This window comes from Thunnus thynnus, chromosome 10, assembly GCF_963924715.1.
Source record: "Thunnus thynnus chromosome 10, fThuThy2.1, whole genome shotgun sequence".
Taxonomy (NCBI): domain Eukaryota; kingdom Metazoa; phylum Chordata; class Actinopteri; order Scombriformes; family Scombridae; genus Thunnus; species Thunnus thynnus.
In genome coordinates this window covers 25,079,373-25,096,325 of record NC_089526.1, presented here as the reverse complement: position 1 = coordinate 25,096,325, position 16,953 = coordinate 25,079,373, and the positions used below count along the sequence as shown (strand labels likewise).

Below are 16,953 nucleotides of genomic sequence, written 5' to 3'. Positions count from 1 at the left end.
GAATAGTTAGAAAATTAATACTTTATGATTTGATAAACACACTGTTGGTTGATTTTAGAGAAACACCAATGAACAAGTAGTGGGCTTGTACATATATTTATTTATAAATAAATAATATATATGAAAGACTGATATCATGCTCGTAATTTGAAGGAAAATGCCAGAACCGGATGTAGTCGTATTAGTTAACAAATTAACATCTTCTTTGGTTTATTTTAGTACTTCCTGTGAAGTTTGTTAAAGCGCTGCTTGTCCATCCAGAGGCAGCCAACAGCAGGAAGAGGTGTGCCAGAAGCAGTTACGTTTATGTCCACTTGAGGACTTCATAACTGATTTACCTTTCTTTTAAATGACTGTAGTGAAGAAAAGAGATGGAGGAAATTTTAGTTTACGCCCTCCATAGATATAATCGTATATGACGCCCTCGCAGAAAGTTTGAGGTTGTGAACTACAACTCCCATGATGCACCTCTCTGTTTACCTCTTACGTCGACTTTGGGCGTCAAAATAACCGTCTTGAAAACACTGAAGTTGAAGAAAATTGATAGTATAATGTGAAACTTTTATGGGACTGCTGAACTTCTGTGATGAACAGTAAACGTTGCTGAGCTTTTATCGATACTCTTTACAGGATATGTGTTTGTACATTAAGCTAAACAGACTAAATGTTGCGTTTTTTCCTTTTCAAATTTCGCGCTGTTCGCTCCGCCAGTAAAGAGATTAGCCGGCTAGCACTTTAACTAGCCACGTTGCTCCAAACTGGGGCAGAAACATTACATTGGTTAAGGTGAATCACCTTTTAAATTTTATAATCCGAGTTTCCACAAACGTTTCTAAAATGGAGGTGACGGACATCGGGAACAAAGAGGAAGGGAAAGTCTGGCATCGAAAACCAGCACCGGGGAAAAGGTAGCTTGGTTTGAGCTCATCTGTATATGCTGCTTGATTAGTTTGTTGTATGCACCTGATGCTGCAGGGAGGTGTTGTAAAATGTCTCTATGATATACTTCTGGGCCTAAAATAACCTTGCGCTGTGGCAAACTGCATTGCAATTTATTTAGATTCAGATTTAGATTAGTCACACTTGTTGCTCTTGTCGTTATTTCTACATCCATAGTGCCAGCTGAGTTTGGCATGTAAAACACTGACAGGTCATGTGATCAACTCGGATCCACAACTGCACAGTATTCATTGTTTTGTTTTGTTTTATTTTTTTAAATTTCACCTTTAGCACATGCAGCACTTACAACTGAGAAGGGAAGGTGGAGTAAATCAAAGTTCTGTCCAGCAAAAATATCTTACCATCTAACGTAGCTAAATCAATAAAATATTAGGCTACTCATACAGTCAATTCAATATTCCTCGTTATTATAACCCACTTTAAGAATCAATTGTCTAGCAGTTGGCCTAGAACTCGTCAATACGTTTCAATAAAATGAAAAATATATTGTAATATTTCTTCATCATGACAGTATTATGTTGTGGTTTTTAGTACTTTTCATACTTCATTCAGTCTAAAATAGTGATGGGTAATTTTGTCCTTATGAAATCATAAATAAGGTTGTTTTAATATCCAAGCAGCTTTGTTCTTGCACCTCAGGTATACCAGTCAAATAAAGTCCTGAAATCATTTGAATTGATATTGACTTTTGATATTTGAATTGACAGGTGTCAAATTAAAGGAAAAAATACAAAACCGATAGATGCTTCCATTCAGGACACAGGAGGTCAGTAAATGGTTTACTGAGTATGAAAATGAATGTTAATGCCACAGCCTACACAGTCAAATATCAAGTTCTCAACCCGACTTAACACCTATAAGAGATAAGACTGGCGTGTAAGATAGCACTCTCTGTTACCATCATCAAAACACCACATGAGGGAATATCCTTTAGAGAGGAATAGTGTCGATCCCTCCAGAAGATTTCAAGAGACTTAGACAACTGGTGCAAGGAAGCTGTTTTGGATGTTCATTCTGGTTGAACACCATACTAAGACACTTAATGTTGTTTGTTCCTTTAATTTGTCACCTATGTGTATCTCTCCATGGATATGAGGTCAGATGGTTTATTAACAGTGTTTCATTGACACTTCTCTCAGGGTCAGTGGTAACCACTAGAGAGCAGCCATGTGTCATTTTTTAATCTGAGTACAGTGTCAGTGTACGCTTCTCCTTTAATGTTTGCTGTTTGTCTTTCACAGTGTGTTAGTGACGGTGGTCCGCACTGCTCAGCAGGCCAAGACAGTGCGTTTCCTCCATGTGGCCTTTGACACTACAGGAGATTCCTTTCTGGCTGGCGATCACCATGGCAACATCTATGTCTTTGACATCAGTAGAAACAGGTGATTGACTCTTGCTTCTCGCTTGGATTATTTTTTATTTGTATGATTTACTATATGACAGTTGGCTACATGGGAACATTTCCACAAATCTTCTGGTCCACTTTCTGTCATTACTGTGCCCACAGGTCCTATTAATGCTAGTTAAAGTCATTTCAATGTTTTCTGTTCAGAGCACATAAAACAAAAATTATCCACACACTTCTAACTTTGTCAAACTTTTTCTTTTCCTCTCCATGTACGTGACAATGTTGAATCATAAAAAGTCTTTCTGTCTTTTTTTTTTTTTTTTTTCATTTCCTTTTTCTTGGGACAGATTTCGTCTGGTGCAGAAGACAGGACAGGCCTGCACCGCTCTGGCGTTCAGCCTCCGCAGGACCACAGAGTTCCTTGTGGCTCTGGTTGACTACACCATCAAGTGCTTTGACAAAGGTAAGATAGACACATCCACACAAAACTTTGTCTCCTTCTTTTAATTGCAATTATTAGATGTGTGCTCTGTTGTTAGGCTTTCAAGACTTTTTTTTTTTTTTACACAAGTTAATTTTGAATAAAAATAGCTATTTTTATGTATTTTATTTTTCTTTTGTTCTCTGATGCTCTCTTGTTTAGATAAAATTATACTCCTAACATATTCTCCATTGTAACAACAAACAACAATCAGTATTATCTTTCTTTCAGACACAAAACAGCTGGTCAGTTTGTTGTATAGCCAAGAAAGAGTGTGTCATTCACTTCTGTCTATCACTCACCACTACGTTAACTTGTTCTCTGCTATTTTGCCTTCTCATTACTTGCTTAGACACAAAGCAGCTGGTCAGTTGGATGCGCGGTCACGAGGGAGCAGTTTCGTCGATCTCTGTCCACAGCTCAGGCCGCTACGCCATCACCACGTCCTCAGACACAGCTCAGCTCTGGGACCTGGACACCTTCCAGAGGAAGAGGAAGCTCAACATCAGACAGTCTGTCGGCATACAGAAGGTAGAGATGCAAACATGCTGCTTAAGGAAACTGCCAGTTTCATTAAAGAAAAAAGTAATTTACTGTGAAGTTTCATACAGTTTGTGCAAATGTTTTTTCATCAGCTAAGGATTTTTGTCTATTAAACTTTAGGTATGCACTGATTTTGGCTTTGTACTTTGTGTTCATGGTCATGTGCTCATGGCACTCTGTTGCTGCATTGCAGGTGTTTTTCCTGCCTCTCAGTAACACCATCCTCAGCTGTTTCAGCGATGACTCCATCTTTGCTTGGGAGAGCGACACACTGTTCTGCAAATACCAGCTGCCTGTCCCTGATTGTGGACCCAAAATCTCCTACAAGGCTTTTGCTGTTACACGGTGGGTCTCTTACATCCCAACCAGTGACTGTGTAGCTCTTTATTGTATTTCTTCATGACTGTATTTCACAAGACTTTACCAAAAAACTAATATAACTGGCTTACGTTGACAGCGATGGAAAGAGCCTTGCTGCTGGTGGGCGCTCCAACCTGCTGCACCTGTGGTGTCTGGATAACAAGCAGCTGGTCAGGGTGATTCAGATGCCCACGCAGGTTCGAACCGTCAGACAGTTAGAATTCCTGCCCGACAGCTTTGACGGAGGAGCCAGCCAGGTACACACACAGCAGGATCAGTTTACCTCTGTTTTCCCCTCTTATCTCCTCTGTTCTCTTGTTACAGAATCTCATTTGTTTTATGGTTTTTTTGTCTCTGTAGACGCTTGGTGTATTGAGCCAGGATGGCGTGATGCGTTTCATCAACATTCACACCTGCAAGCTGCTCTTCCACATTGGTTCCCACGACGACGCCATCACCGCAGTGTCAGTCAGCCCCAACGGCCGACATGTCGTGGCCATCATGGATAACGGCAGCATCAATGTGTACAGCGTTCAGAGTCTCACACAGGAATTAAACAAGGTAACAGCTGCTACAATGATACACTGTTAAGCGTGTTCTGTATGTGTCTGCATGTAAGATATGGTGGATATTATGCTAACATGTAGCTAACTCTCCTCCTCAGCCTCCTCCCTCCCAGGTGGCAGTAGTCTCAGACGCTGAAGCTGATCAACTGTCAAACCTTAAGGTCAAGGTCAAGTCAGAGGTTGTTCAGAGACCAGCCAAAAGTTCAGGCTGCCGGACTCAGGTGAAGATACTGAGACCCCCTGCTGGGTCTACAGTTGAGGATAAAGAGGTAGGAGCAACATACAGAAATGTACACCACCGTTCATATACATTTTCTTTATTTCTACTAGAGTGTTTTCTTCATTTTCTTTATTTAGAATGATGTTAAGTTTTATTTATACATTATAAAGATGTTTCTATCTTTCTTTCAAAAGAATGAGCTCCCTGCTGGTCTGAATAAGAAGCGACTGGTGGCTCTGCTCAAAGCATTTGGAGAATATCCTGCTAAATACAGGTAAAGATTACTTTCACAAGTGGAGGATTCATGCATTTATCTCATGACTATAAGTGTATGCAAACTTATTTTTAAAACGTATTGTTATCTCTGCATTTTAAAGATTTACATGATACATTTGAATGTGTGTGTGTGTGTGTGTGTGTTTGTATTGCAGGATGTTTGTGTGGCGGTCCTTGTTGTGTCTCCCAGAGAACCATGCAGCATACAGCAGTCTGACAGATAAAGGCCTGCATTCAGCCTACCTCACTCTGCATGATAAGTACCCCATCAAAAGTCACAAGCTACAGAGGGGGCTGCAGAGGTACTTGCACACCACACCACTTCACAGTTTCAGTGCAACATTTTGAGGTTCTAACCACAAAAATTTCAACACATTAGTGATTTAGTGCTCTATTCTCCTCCACAGGGTTTTGTCTGCGTTAGCTCACTGGGCATCCATCTTTGGAGAGGTGGAGTACCTTCCACTGGTAGCCTTCCCTTTCGTCAAGCTCTTCCAGAACAATCCGATGCTCTGCTACGAGGTGGTGGCCACTGTTATAGGTACTTGTTGATTTAAATCAGTGTGGTAATGTCAGTGTATTGTCAGTTTAATAAAGATTCTAGCAGTAGTTTTGTTGACCTAGATATGTTGTGTTACAGTGAACTGGTGTCAGCATTGGTTTGAGTACTTCCCCAACCCTCCTCTGAACATCCTGAGCATGGCAGAGAACGTTCTGGCTCATCATGACAAGGAGCTGCTGCAGCACCTGATGGACTGCGGCATCACCTCACAGGTAACAGCAGCTCCACACACCCTGGAGGTGTAGGAGGGACGAGTGGTCAGACGAGTCCTCCTGGAACTGCAGGCTCACAGTTTCACATCTAGGTGACTGCATGTTTGCACTGTTTTTAAGTTTACACATTTTATGCATCTCTGTCTGGAACAGGTCTACGTGTGGCCCCTGCTGGAGACCTTATTCTCAGAGGTTTTAACTCGTGATGAGTGGCTCAGACTCTTTGACAACGTCTTCTCCAACCATCCGTCATTCCTGCTCATGGCCTGCGTGGCCTACGTCACCTGCTGCCGTGAACCTCTGCTTCTCTGCGCCCAGAAACAGGATTTTGAGGTAACTCTCCTCATCGTTCCTTACCTGTAAAACTAAACAAAGTCAGCCAAAAAACATTTCCGTCTCCTCACCTTCATAAAATCCTCTCTCTTCTCTCCTGTTTCCCCTCCTCAGTATTTTTTTCACCATCGTAACAACTTGGACGTGGGAGCCATGATAAAAGAGGCCTACCGACTGATGAGCAGCACGCCGGCTGACATCCATCCCCGGACTATGCTCTCTGACTTCACACCGTTGACCAAGGGCCAGTACCCTGTGTTCAACCACTACCCAGAATTCATAGTGGAATATCAGAGCCGGGAGAGGGAGAAGATACGGCTGCAGGAGATGGAGTACCTCCGCGAGAGGTGAGATTGCAGATAACGTATTGATGGTTACAATAGCAGAAACAAATTTCATTCAGCTAAAATTCATGTCAGATAGTACAACTAAAAGTGAGCAGGGACAAAAGATGCAACAGATTAAAGTGTGCGCATGCATCGTCTCATCAGGCAGGAGGTATCAGCGCTGCGTGCAGATTTTGTGCGTCGCCAAGCTGAAGAGGACGCCTATTATACACAACAGGTAGAAATGATTTTTCAGAGATCACCCATATGTGAAACACAGTCTTTGAATACTTCCCTCCTTTACTACTTTGATTTGAACGCAGGATCTTCTGCAAAAGGCAGAGGAGCAGCGCAGAAACATCCTGGCACAAGAAGAAGAAAAACTAACAGAACAGAGGAAAAAGTAAAAGCACAACACACACACACTTCCACAGTTAAGTTGTAAGTGATAAAAAAGAACGATGGGATTTATCAGAATTAGTTACCGACACCGCTCTGTCCTCTGCAGGCTGGCAGCCATGAAGAGGGAGCTGAAGGTGAAGGAGTTACAGCTGCTAGATGCAACTAGAAGACGTTTCCTCAAACAGCAGCAGGACGTGAGAGCCTCGCAGATACAAAGACTAGACCAGGAAATTGGTAGAAAGGTAACGACAGCATTCCTCACTGGTCATATATGACACAGTACAGCTTGTTCTTTTATTTGTGTATATAGCTCTACATACAACCAATGCATTGAGGGACAAAATCCAGTTCTGGCTCCATGCAAAAAGTTAGTCAAATGATGTGGATATCTTCCACTGTTAGTCTTTGTAGTACACAGTTCCTCCCAGACATTATTTCTTTGTTGAGCTGCAAAGGAGGGATAGTAACAAAAAGAGGAAATTTGATCCTAAAAAAACAGTAACTTTGGAAGATATTAATTTGACTTGTCTAACTGAGTTCAGTCATAACTGTTGTGAGTGTTTAAAATATTTAACTGTGTGTTTGTGTCATAATTAATCAATGGTAATATTATTAGGTTACTATATGAGGTTGATCATGTTAGAGAACAGGGCTGTGATCCCAATTGAGGCAGGTGAACACTGGTGTTTTATGTGCTTCCCTACTAAAAAATCTTTGGTATATTTTTTTCTTGGGTGTAATAACCTACATGTCTGACTACTTACCCGATGATAACCTTCATGTTCTGCTGCAGATGGATCTCCGTGAGCGAGAAACGGCCGCAGCGGTCCAGGATCTGGAAGTCAGACAGATGGAGCTGGAGGTTCAGAGGAGGCGACTTGAACAGGTGACAAACATTTTGTATTTAACCTCCGTTCCTCTCTTGCAGCTTCTACTTTTTGTTCCTCTCTTTTTGTGACTTCGTTCTCCACTGATGACGTTCATCAACAGAGAAAACGTTTTGCCATTGAAAGATCTGGAAGCTTTAAAAGTTACCACTGTTTTCTTACTGGACATTAAATAGATTTAAATGCTTACTTTTAAAACTGATACTTGACTTTTTGTCATAACCAATGAAAAACATTCATATTCTGTGTAAAGTAAATGTCTGTCTGCTTGATGTTCATATCATTTCTTACTGTTAACAGTGAATTTCCACCTTTTTATAACATCACTGTCTTCTTCTCAATTGCGGTGATATTTCTTCTTCTAATTGTTTTTTCTTTGACCTTGCTTCCTTCAGACCCTGTTGAAGGAGCAGGAGCGCATGGGACGAGAGGTTGAGGAAGAAGTGGAGCTGAGGATGAGGAAGGCAGAAAGAGAGGAGGAGGGCTACACAGAGCTGCTACACAGCGCAGAGACAAACATGCAGGTCAGTGATACACACAGAGCGAACATAACCAACAGCACTCTGAGAAAAGAGCCAATGTTATAATTTTGGCATATGTTAGCAACTTGATCTCGATGCACTTTTCTTATATTTACAAGAAACTATCAAAGCCACACTTTCTCCCGACACACTCAAACAGGCCCTCGAGGAGTCCCTGGCGGGGGCGTGCCAGCTGGGCTTGGAGTCGGACTGGCAGAGAGAGGTGGCGGAGCGCCTGCAGCAGGTCGACGAGAAAAGAGGAGAGCTAGGACAAGAGCTTCACAGACCCTGGCAGAGGAGGAGAGACTGGCTGACACCATGAGAGATGTGGCTGGAAGGAAGGTGAGAACAACATAAGTGTGTTTGCCAACAGATCAATTTACAGGATGTGTTGGCTTCACTATTACATGTAAAAGTACTATGACATGATTTATGGGTTTTTCTATTACATTTACCATCAGTTTCACAAAATAGATCTTAAGAATAAAAAAAAAACAATTTCTATTTGTGTTATTCATTAAGAAACCACGTGTCTGACCTGTGTGTGGTTTTGTGCTGCAGTGGGATGAAGTGATGAGTACCAGGGCCCGGTTACAGGAGCAGCGACAGCCCAGGTGTTCAGCACACACAGGTATCACTACGCACACATACACACACACATACACCAGTTTTGTTTGTGGCTTGTGAGCTGATCTGCCTGTTATTCAGACATGGGAATAGTGTAAAAAAAAAGTGTTTGCTTTGTGTCAGATGGCCAGAAACAGATGAGGATGAGGTCACCGTGTTCAACTAGAGGACTTCCTCATAGACAAAGTTCCACCACTGGTGTTCATGTTGGTAGCACTGCTGCCGGTCCAGCAGTCAGATCCAACGCTGCCACCAACATGGTGTGTCTGAACAGCAGTTCACCTTCAGAGAGCACCTCCACCAACTGTAAGTTACTGAAAATATGTTTCCATGATGAAAACTAAAGTCTGAATACCACTGGCTTAAAAATGTATTTTTCTCCTCATTTATTCCCCATTTAAGACAGCTTCTGTTTGGTTTCTGGCTGTTGCAATCATGCTGGTTTGGAGTATTTGTTTACCAAATAAATGCAAGTCATTCAGATTTAGTATGTCATTAGTGGCAGTGTGGAAAGATAGTGATCAGAGTGCTGTCCTGATTTCCACACAGCAAGATTGTTCAATTGCAGAGACCAAAAAGTGAATGCAGAAGATTCTTCCACTCTTTCTATAAAGTGAAATAAAAATATTTTTTTCATTTATAGCATGAGGATCATTTTCCTGAGTTTTTGTATTAATAATGTTCCTGTCCTTGTCCTTCTTGCTTTGTCTCCTGTCAGTCTCTCTGGACCGAGGCCGGGCCCAGCTGGACAGCAGCGAGAGAGAACTGCTGAAGGAAGTCCGAGAACTGAGACAGAGGCTGGCAGCCAGAGCCAGAGAGAGCAGCTCTGCCTCCTCACAGTCTGTCCACACGCTGTCCTCTGTCTCCCAGTGACCACAAAGTGCTTCACAGCGTCAGTCAACATATTCTTGTCTCGACTATACTAGAACAACAGGAAGGATGACTCAGACTGAAGAGCGTACTAGCTAGCAGCTATTACTTTATTACTTTCAAACAAGTCAACTGTACGTCATCAACCACTATCTCTTGAAAACATCGGTTCATGGTTTTCATTGGAATTTATATGGACAATGACACAGTGTTAGTATGTTTATTCAATACCTGCACTAGTGCTCCATTTTGAATTTTTAATGTAATGAATTTTGTATGACCTCGCTTATTTAAAACCTGTTTTGGATAAAAATGTTTTTAAAAAATCCTGATTTTAAAACTGCTGTCTCATTGTGCTTTTTGAAATATCCATTTATCACAGTTCAGTATGTATGAAAATATTAATTTACACTCCTGCTGTCATTCCATATATACAGAATACATCAAATAGCCAGTGTATCACAAAGTAGACCACATGTAACTTGGGTTCCTAAGGAGCCATCACTGCAGGTGAGTTAGATCAGATGAATCCTGTTTTGGGGAGTTTGTTTGAGGGAGCTCATGGTCTGTTTCTGCTTGTGTAAAGACAGCTTAACTAATATGTATGTGGGAAAGAGACAGACAGATAGATCAGGTTGGACGACTGAAGTCCAGAAGTTCACTATAAGAACTGATCAGGACTTGTGTCTGCATGGGCGTGCCTGTAACTGTCTGTCCTTGTTTCTGGTCCTGTAAGCATCCAGGTGTTGTTTGACATGAGCTGAAATGACAGCCATCCCCATACCTGTCACTCATTCATTTCTATCCCTCCACCCATCATTTATCTGAATCAGCCTGTCTTAGGTCCTTGGAGAACTTATTTTGTTCTGTCTTCGCTGACCTAATTGATTAACAAGCAAAAACACAAACTTAGTGCCTCAGAGAAACGTCGAACCGTGTGTTGAGGCTGGTTTTCACTGAATGACCTCCTTCACACATTCTGCTATTCACTTTATTAGTTGCCACAACACACCTCTCACCTGCTAACATCTAGCCTCAAATGCATATTATCTATCTTTATACATAGACAATATTTTCTGTGTATTCTCTAACTTAAAATCCTGGAGGTCATTGTGTAAAACATAGTAGGAATTTTGCTCTCAGTTCTTTCCTGTCACCTCTCATCATGTTTTAAGTAATTATCTTGCCTTAAGCTTGGGCGGGTCCCATTTTCCCTTTACTCTCTTTACTACTGTGTGTTTTAACCTGCAGTTCTGCCTCAGAGAATTATTCCATTCAGGCTTTGAGGAGCAGGCACAGCTGTATCATCAGCCGGTTTGTGGTTTAACTAATTCCCTGATAAGTTATGGGTGTGCAGGACTCAAGATTTTGGCATTTAATATTTTTCCCTAACTGAACTGCAGAAAACAGGACTTGAATTTTGAATCCACCTGCCATGGATGCCAGCTTTCTTTCTGTGCTGTGGCACAGGAGGTCAAAACCTGTAGGGAAGGTGAGGCAACGGGTGCAAGACCTCCGCATCTCTTCCTCCTCTTACAATGAGTTTATAGCCAGCAGACCCACGTTGGACCTGAGCCACAACGAGAGCGCTCGGCTGGCAGTGGACTGCCTGCTCAACCGGGGCTTAGAGGGATACCATGAGATGTTAAACACAGAGGGAGAAGTGGACTTTCTGTCAGATGTGGAGAAGAATTACGTCAAGGAAAATGTGAGGGATGCTGACACAGGTATGTTTGTTTTTGCATTTTTATACGTAACTTTCTCATTTTTGTCTCACTATTTGCAGCATGTTAAAGTAGTTTTTTTATTGTTGCTTTACACAGTTGATCCTGGTGCATCTGCTGATAATGACACAGAGTTGGAGAGCTCATGTGCTGACTCCCAGTCGCCCACACAATGCCCTGCAGTGTCCACAGACAGTGATACTACTGTGGCTGCCTTGGACCTGACCAGACTGAAAGGTTTCTCAGAAAAATAATACTACTCTGATACTAGTGAAATATAGACTCTTTTTCTTGGCAAATCAGAATTTCAACAAATATTTCTACTCTCTCCAGATGTGAGGTGGAGTGATCCTGTCCTGGACAAGCCCAGCATCAAGGTTTATTTCCAGTCTGACAGCAAGGCAGCCGGCATGAAAGACGTGGTGAGGGAGTTCATCAGAAAGGCCAGAACGGTACGCTGAGGTGTCATTACATAAAAAAAAAAAAACACCATGACATGCTGTACATGTGAGGGAATTTGAAAAATGTCAATATTTGATCTTGTGTGCTGAAAGGTCAGATACACAGTGAGTGATATCTGTCTGTGCAGGTGATTGATGCCTTTAGTGATCTGTCACCGAGCAAGAGTGTGTGTGTGTGTGTGTGTGTGTGTAGGCCCTGGTCATAGTGATGGACAGCTTCAGTGACGTGGAGCTGCTGTGTGATCTTCTGGAGGCCAGCAGAAGGAATGTGTCCATTCATCTGCTGCTGGATCATCTCAACCTGAACCTGTTCGTCAGCATGTGGCAAGAGCTCAAACTCAACAGCAAGAACTTCCCAGTGAGTCTGTCCGTCTTCCTGTCTCACCGCCTGCCTGTCTACATTGCCCCCTCTTTCTGTTTTTGTTGTTATTTTTATATTATTTATAGCCTCACTGAGTTAAAAGCTAAAAAAAAAAGTTCAAATATAAACCTGAGATTTGTTTACCTAAAATGAAAAAGTCTTGTGTTCGCTGCTTTTCTAAAACCTGCTGCATCATTATTATTGTCATTAGTGTCATTTAGTCGTCTTCTTCCTCTTGTAACCACTCAGCCATAAACCAAAGCACCACAGCTTCTCCCTGCAGCACCACACAGCACAGATGTCTGGCTGCCTGCCAGATGCTAACACTAGACTCATAGTGAACATGGAAAGCACCTTGGGCAGACTGTAAACAAGGGCCCAGCAGGTTTTATGCACAACCCTACAAGTGTTTGGAAAAGCGGGGGACTTCTGGAGAGTCAGTCCTGGATCAAATCCTAATCCTAATAATCCTAAATTATGCCTAGAACAGCAGGAGTAGTTTGTCAGGAGCTCATCAGTCCAGTTGGGGTTTCTTGAATAATGAGATTGAGAATTGGGATCTAAATGTGTCACTTGACAATCCAACACACAGTATGCATGTGTTTATCATGATCCAGTACAGTAGAAAATCATGGTAAAGCTCTACATTAAATCTTTTTTGTTCTTTTGTTTAATTTGCTGCTGCAGTGACCAGATTTTTAAAGTACAGGAACACGTTTTTTCAAGTCTGTCTTAAAACAACAGTCAGGTACCCAAATCAACATTAAAATAGGTTTTTCTTCCCATAATTATTCCTCCTGCTCAAACAGACTATTAGAAGATCCCTTCATAATGTGCTTACATTGTAAGTGATGGTGGACAAAATCCACATTCCTCCTTCTGTGCAAAAATACCTGTTTACCTGAAGCTGATATGAAGCTTCAGGTAAACTCTTCTCGTTACTATACTTCCACCACAGTTCAAAAACACTGTCTGAGGAAACACAAAGGGGGAATTTGATGCTAAAGAGACTGTAAATGTGGCAGATATCAACTTAATATGACTAACTCAGACTGCTGAAGTCTCATATAAGCTCAGATCAACTTTTAAATGACTGTGTAGACACACTGTGGATTTTGGCCACCATCACTTACATTGAAAGTGCATTTGAAGAGGATCTTTTAATGGTCAGTATGAACAAGAGGAATGATTAGAGTGAGATAAACCTCTTTCAGTGTACATATGGACACCTGACTGTTGTTTTAAGACAGACTTGAAAAATTGTGAATCTATCCTTTAACACTTTGTTGAAAAATAACTGAATTGTGATAAACACTACTGTATATTGTAAGATAATTATTTGCTATTATTCATGTACTTTTTTATTTACAGCAACAGAAACTGCAACAAGTGATGAGCAGTGCTACAAAAACCTGTATTAGACATTTTTTCATGTCTGCTTGTTATCACTTTTTCAGACAGACATTTCGTCCATGTCCTAAAGTGCCACTCATTCAATCTTATGTTGCAATGAAGAGAATGTCCATCATAATTTATCCTAGTTAACAAATAAAACCATCACAACTTCTTAGCTTTTAGCTGGCTGCATAGCTGAGCAAAGGAAATACGAATATAAAATGTTTGTGTGTTTGTATAGAAGCTTTGAGAGTAGGAAAAAAGTGTCACACATTCTGGCTCCATATGCATTTCTAATATATGTACAGAAAAAGTTAAACCTCAGCTCTGGATGAACATCCAGATGCTCCTAGAACAAGCCAGATGTTCATCCAGAGCTGAGGTTTAACTTTTTCTGTATATCTTTTAGAAATATATTCAAAATAAATGTATTTTAACATATTTGAATATACCAAAATAAGTGAATTTAAATCTCTATATATGGTATGAAACATGTTGGTTTTTGTCACTTTATTTGAAGAGAATTGATTGGTTGTAGTTCCTGTCACTGTTTGTTAAAAGTTTTGATTCGCTGAAGGCCTCTTGATTGTTTTTTTCTCACCCTAATGGTGGAACATGATTATCACCATCAGATGTGTTACTAGGGTGTGGCCCGCATGCCTGTGTGCTACTGTGATTGTTGATCTAGAAGAAGACCTGAGGGCCCAAATGTCTTCTGAATAAAAGAGAAAAGCATATGGAGCCAGAATGTGCGGCACTTTTTTCCTACTCTCAAGTCTACCTCCAGTGATTAGCACTTCACTACAACCCTTGGTGTGTGTTACTTTTCCACCATATTTGTGTATAGAAGCTGTCAGTTCGCAGTGTTGATGGACAGACTTACTGTGCCAAGACAGGCAGGAAGCTGACTGGCCAAATTGCTGAAAGTTTCATCATCACTGACTGGAATGAGGCGCTGACTGGCTCATACAGGTACATACATACATGAATACCTCATTTAGAGTTTTGATTGTGTGTGAGTGTGTTTGCGCATCTGATAATGTGCTCGAATTATATATTTGTATGTATTTGCATGTCTAGACTGCTTTCTTTGATTTTCAGCTTTACTAGAGCTCTCAGTAATCCTCTAATATGTGTGTGTGTGTGTGTGTGTGTGTGTGTGTGTGTATATATATGTGTGTCGTCTCCTCAGTTTCTCCTGGCTGTCCTGGCAGGTCCATCGGAGTCTTGCTGTTCTTGTAAAGGGCAGCGCGGTCACACCCTTCCATCAGGAATTCCACAGGCTGTACTGCAGCTCTAAACCAGTCCCCGGCTTCGTTACTGTGCCTCACACTCACAGTGACAGTTTCAGTCAGTCGAAATCAAGCCAGAACAAAACAATGTGCCGGGCTTGGTCTGCAGATGCACAAAACACTCAGACAAAAGCAAAAATGCCTGCAGATGTCCCAAGTAGTGGATTATCTAAACTCAGTGCAGAGTTTGAGTGCAGCGATGGTAATACACACCCTCTGCATGTTGCAGGTACACAAACGCAGACAAAACCTCTTTCACAGATCCAAATCCAAACACAGCTGTGCTCGAAAACTGTGGTTCAAGCAGAAACACCGCAGAGTGTATCCGTGGAAAAGCCGAAGCATGCAGTGGAAGCAGTCTTAACCCAGCATGACGCAAAAATAAACGTGGAATCTCTGGAGAAGAATCAAAACCAGACACAAGATCCAGCTCAAAACCAGATCCAGAGTCACTCGAATCCTCTCAGTCAGACCCACGACTCATATTGTCAGCCTGAGCTCACCGGCCTTACCATCACCACCACCACCACCACTGCAGCTGAAAATGCTGCAAAGCTTCAAGAGTCAAACACTCTGGGCTCCCTGACACACACACAGCACAATACTGTCCGTTATCAGTCCCCTTTCAAGACTAATTCTAATCTTGATTACCATAATGTTGGTACTGAAACACTTTTCTTTCAGCAAAGAAATAGACACAGGATGACACAGCCTTCAGGGATCGCTGCAGGTTTAAACACACAAAGAGGACAATGGAGCTACACACTTAACTTAAAACAACACGTGGACTTTCTGTCTGATAATCCTAATGTCTTCTCTCCCTCCATGTCACAGCAAAAGCAAACAAACACAGGGCTTCAGTTCCCTTTAACCCATCCAAGAGGCTACACATCTGGATTAGAAACCAAATTTTGGTCCTTTGGAACCAGGAGGCAAGATCAGCCACAGAGGCACCGTCATTTATCCACAGAGTCGCCAGGGTTAATGTCAGCATCAACAGGTATGGAGACTCATCTTAAGGTTCAGCTCCAGACAGACTCCAAGCTGTTCTTACCAGCTACAGGAACCAAGCTGCACCTACAGCACTGTACCTCCCAGCAGTCTGCAAGACTAAACTGGAATCACACTGGGAGACCCAGACCCGTGGTTAGACACAACTCATTCGGCAGCGCCTACGGGATTGGACAAGAGATGGGTGGACAGCTGGGCTGGAGGGCGTTTCACAGCAGCGGGATGACAACATTGGGAAGGAGCAAGAGCATGACTGAGTGACTGACACACAGCAGGCCTGAACCAAACATAACCAAGACCTGACAGAAATATACAAACTGTGGACAAACATAGGTTTTACATCTGGTGGTATAATCTAAATTCACCTTCACGCACAGGCACAGAGAAGATGTAATCATACAGGTCAGTGGAGCATGGTGTATTCAGTTGTTCCTGTGAAATGTATCACACTGTACTAAACTAGTAGGTAAGTGTGTAGGAGCATCAACCTTTGTCTGTTTTGTGTGTAGTACTTAGAAAAAAAAAGATTTTTTCATGTTAAAAACATAATATTGGTTTAATCTTGTGAATAGTCACATGATTTTGTAGTGTCTACTGCATACAGTTTTTTTCTGTTATTAGGCTGATTAGATCTCCGCTCAGGTTGGAGATACAGTATGTGATGTCACAAAACTAGAAGCTTTAAAGGTGTTGAGTGTCCCGTTGTAAAATATACAACAGAACAGAAGATGTCAATCAAGCACAGTCTGTACACACCCACAGTCCTGATGAGGTCTAATCAGGCAATTTAGTGAAAACACCTGCGTTGGTATATCATGTGACTCAGTACTTACCGACTGCACTTAAATTACGTGTTTAATATTCTGCTACGTAACCCAAGAACACCTGACTACTAAGAGGGGGAGTGCCAGCTGTGAGCGTCAATTCTGAGTACAGATAATAATGAAGGCAGACTGCCTCTGAACTGTGAAGTTAAATGTTTAAATGAGAAGTGCCTGCATCTAAAACAACAGGCCTGTTTCACAACATATCAGGAGAAACACAGGTGGAACTAAAAGCCTTACTGTTACATTTAGTAACCCAATTTGCACCATAGCAGGGACCTGACACTGGTACAAATAAATGGGATGCAGCCATTATTATTACTATTAATTACATCTGTGCTTTTCCTGATCTCACATGTCCAACAAATATCTGCTATGAAACATTTTTGAT

At 41.7% G+C, this 16,953-nt stretch overlaps 2 protein-coding genes across 2 annotated transcripts; both read left to right on the top strand.

The window, feature by feature from the left end:
- The first annotated feature begins 272 nt into the window (after positions 1 to 272).
- tbc1d31 (TBC1 domain family, member 31) lies at positions 273 to 9,834 on the top strand. Its single transcript, XM_067602261.1, is given in 24 exon segments — positions 273 to 908; positions 2,202 to 2,342; positions 2,656 to 2,771; positions 3,142 to 3,320; positions 3,526 to 3,677; positions 3,790 to 3,949; positions 4,053 to 4,253; positions 4,357 to 4,527; positions 4,673 to 4,752; positions 4,910 to 5,056; positions 5,162 to 5,295; positions 5,395 to 5,528; positions 5,682 to 5,861; positions 5,976 to 6,208; positions 6,353 to 6,425; positions 6,511 to 6,590; positions 6,696 to 6,831; positions 7,383 to 7,475; positions 7,872 to 8,000; positions 8,158 to 8,281; positions 8,284 to 8,339; positions 8,559 to 8,628; positions 8,748 to 8,930; positions 9,343 to 9,834. Coding segments are annotated over 24 exon segments (3,198 nt in total). The 5' UTR covers positions 273 to 837; the 3' UTR covers positions 9,498 to 9,834.
- Positions 9,835 to 10,929: 1,095 nt separating this feature from the next.
- Positions 10,930 to 16,913, top strand: LOC137190677 (protein FAM83D-like). Its single transcript, XM_067600200.1, has 6 exons — positions 10,930 to 11,221; positions 11,318 to 11,455; positions 11,552 to 11,670; positions 11,873 to 12,178; positions 14,283 to 14,407; positions 14,628 to 16,913. The coding sequence occupies exons 1-6, from the start codon at positions 10,930 to 10,932 to the stop codon at positions 15,997 to 15,999; spliced, it is 2,352 nt and encodes a 783-aa protein (XP_067456301.1). The 3' UTR covers positions 16,000 to 16,913.
- Positions 16,914 to 16,953: the final 40 nt, after the last annotated feature.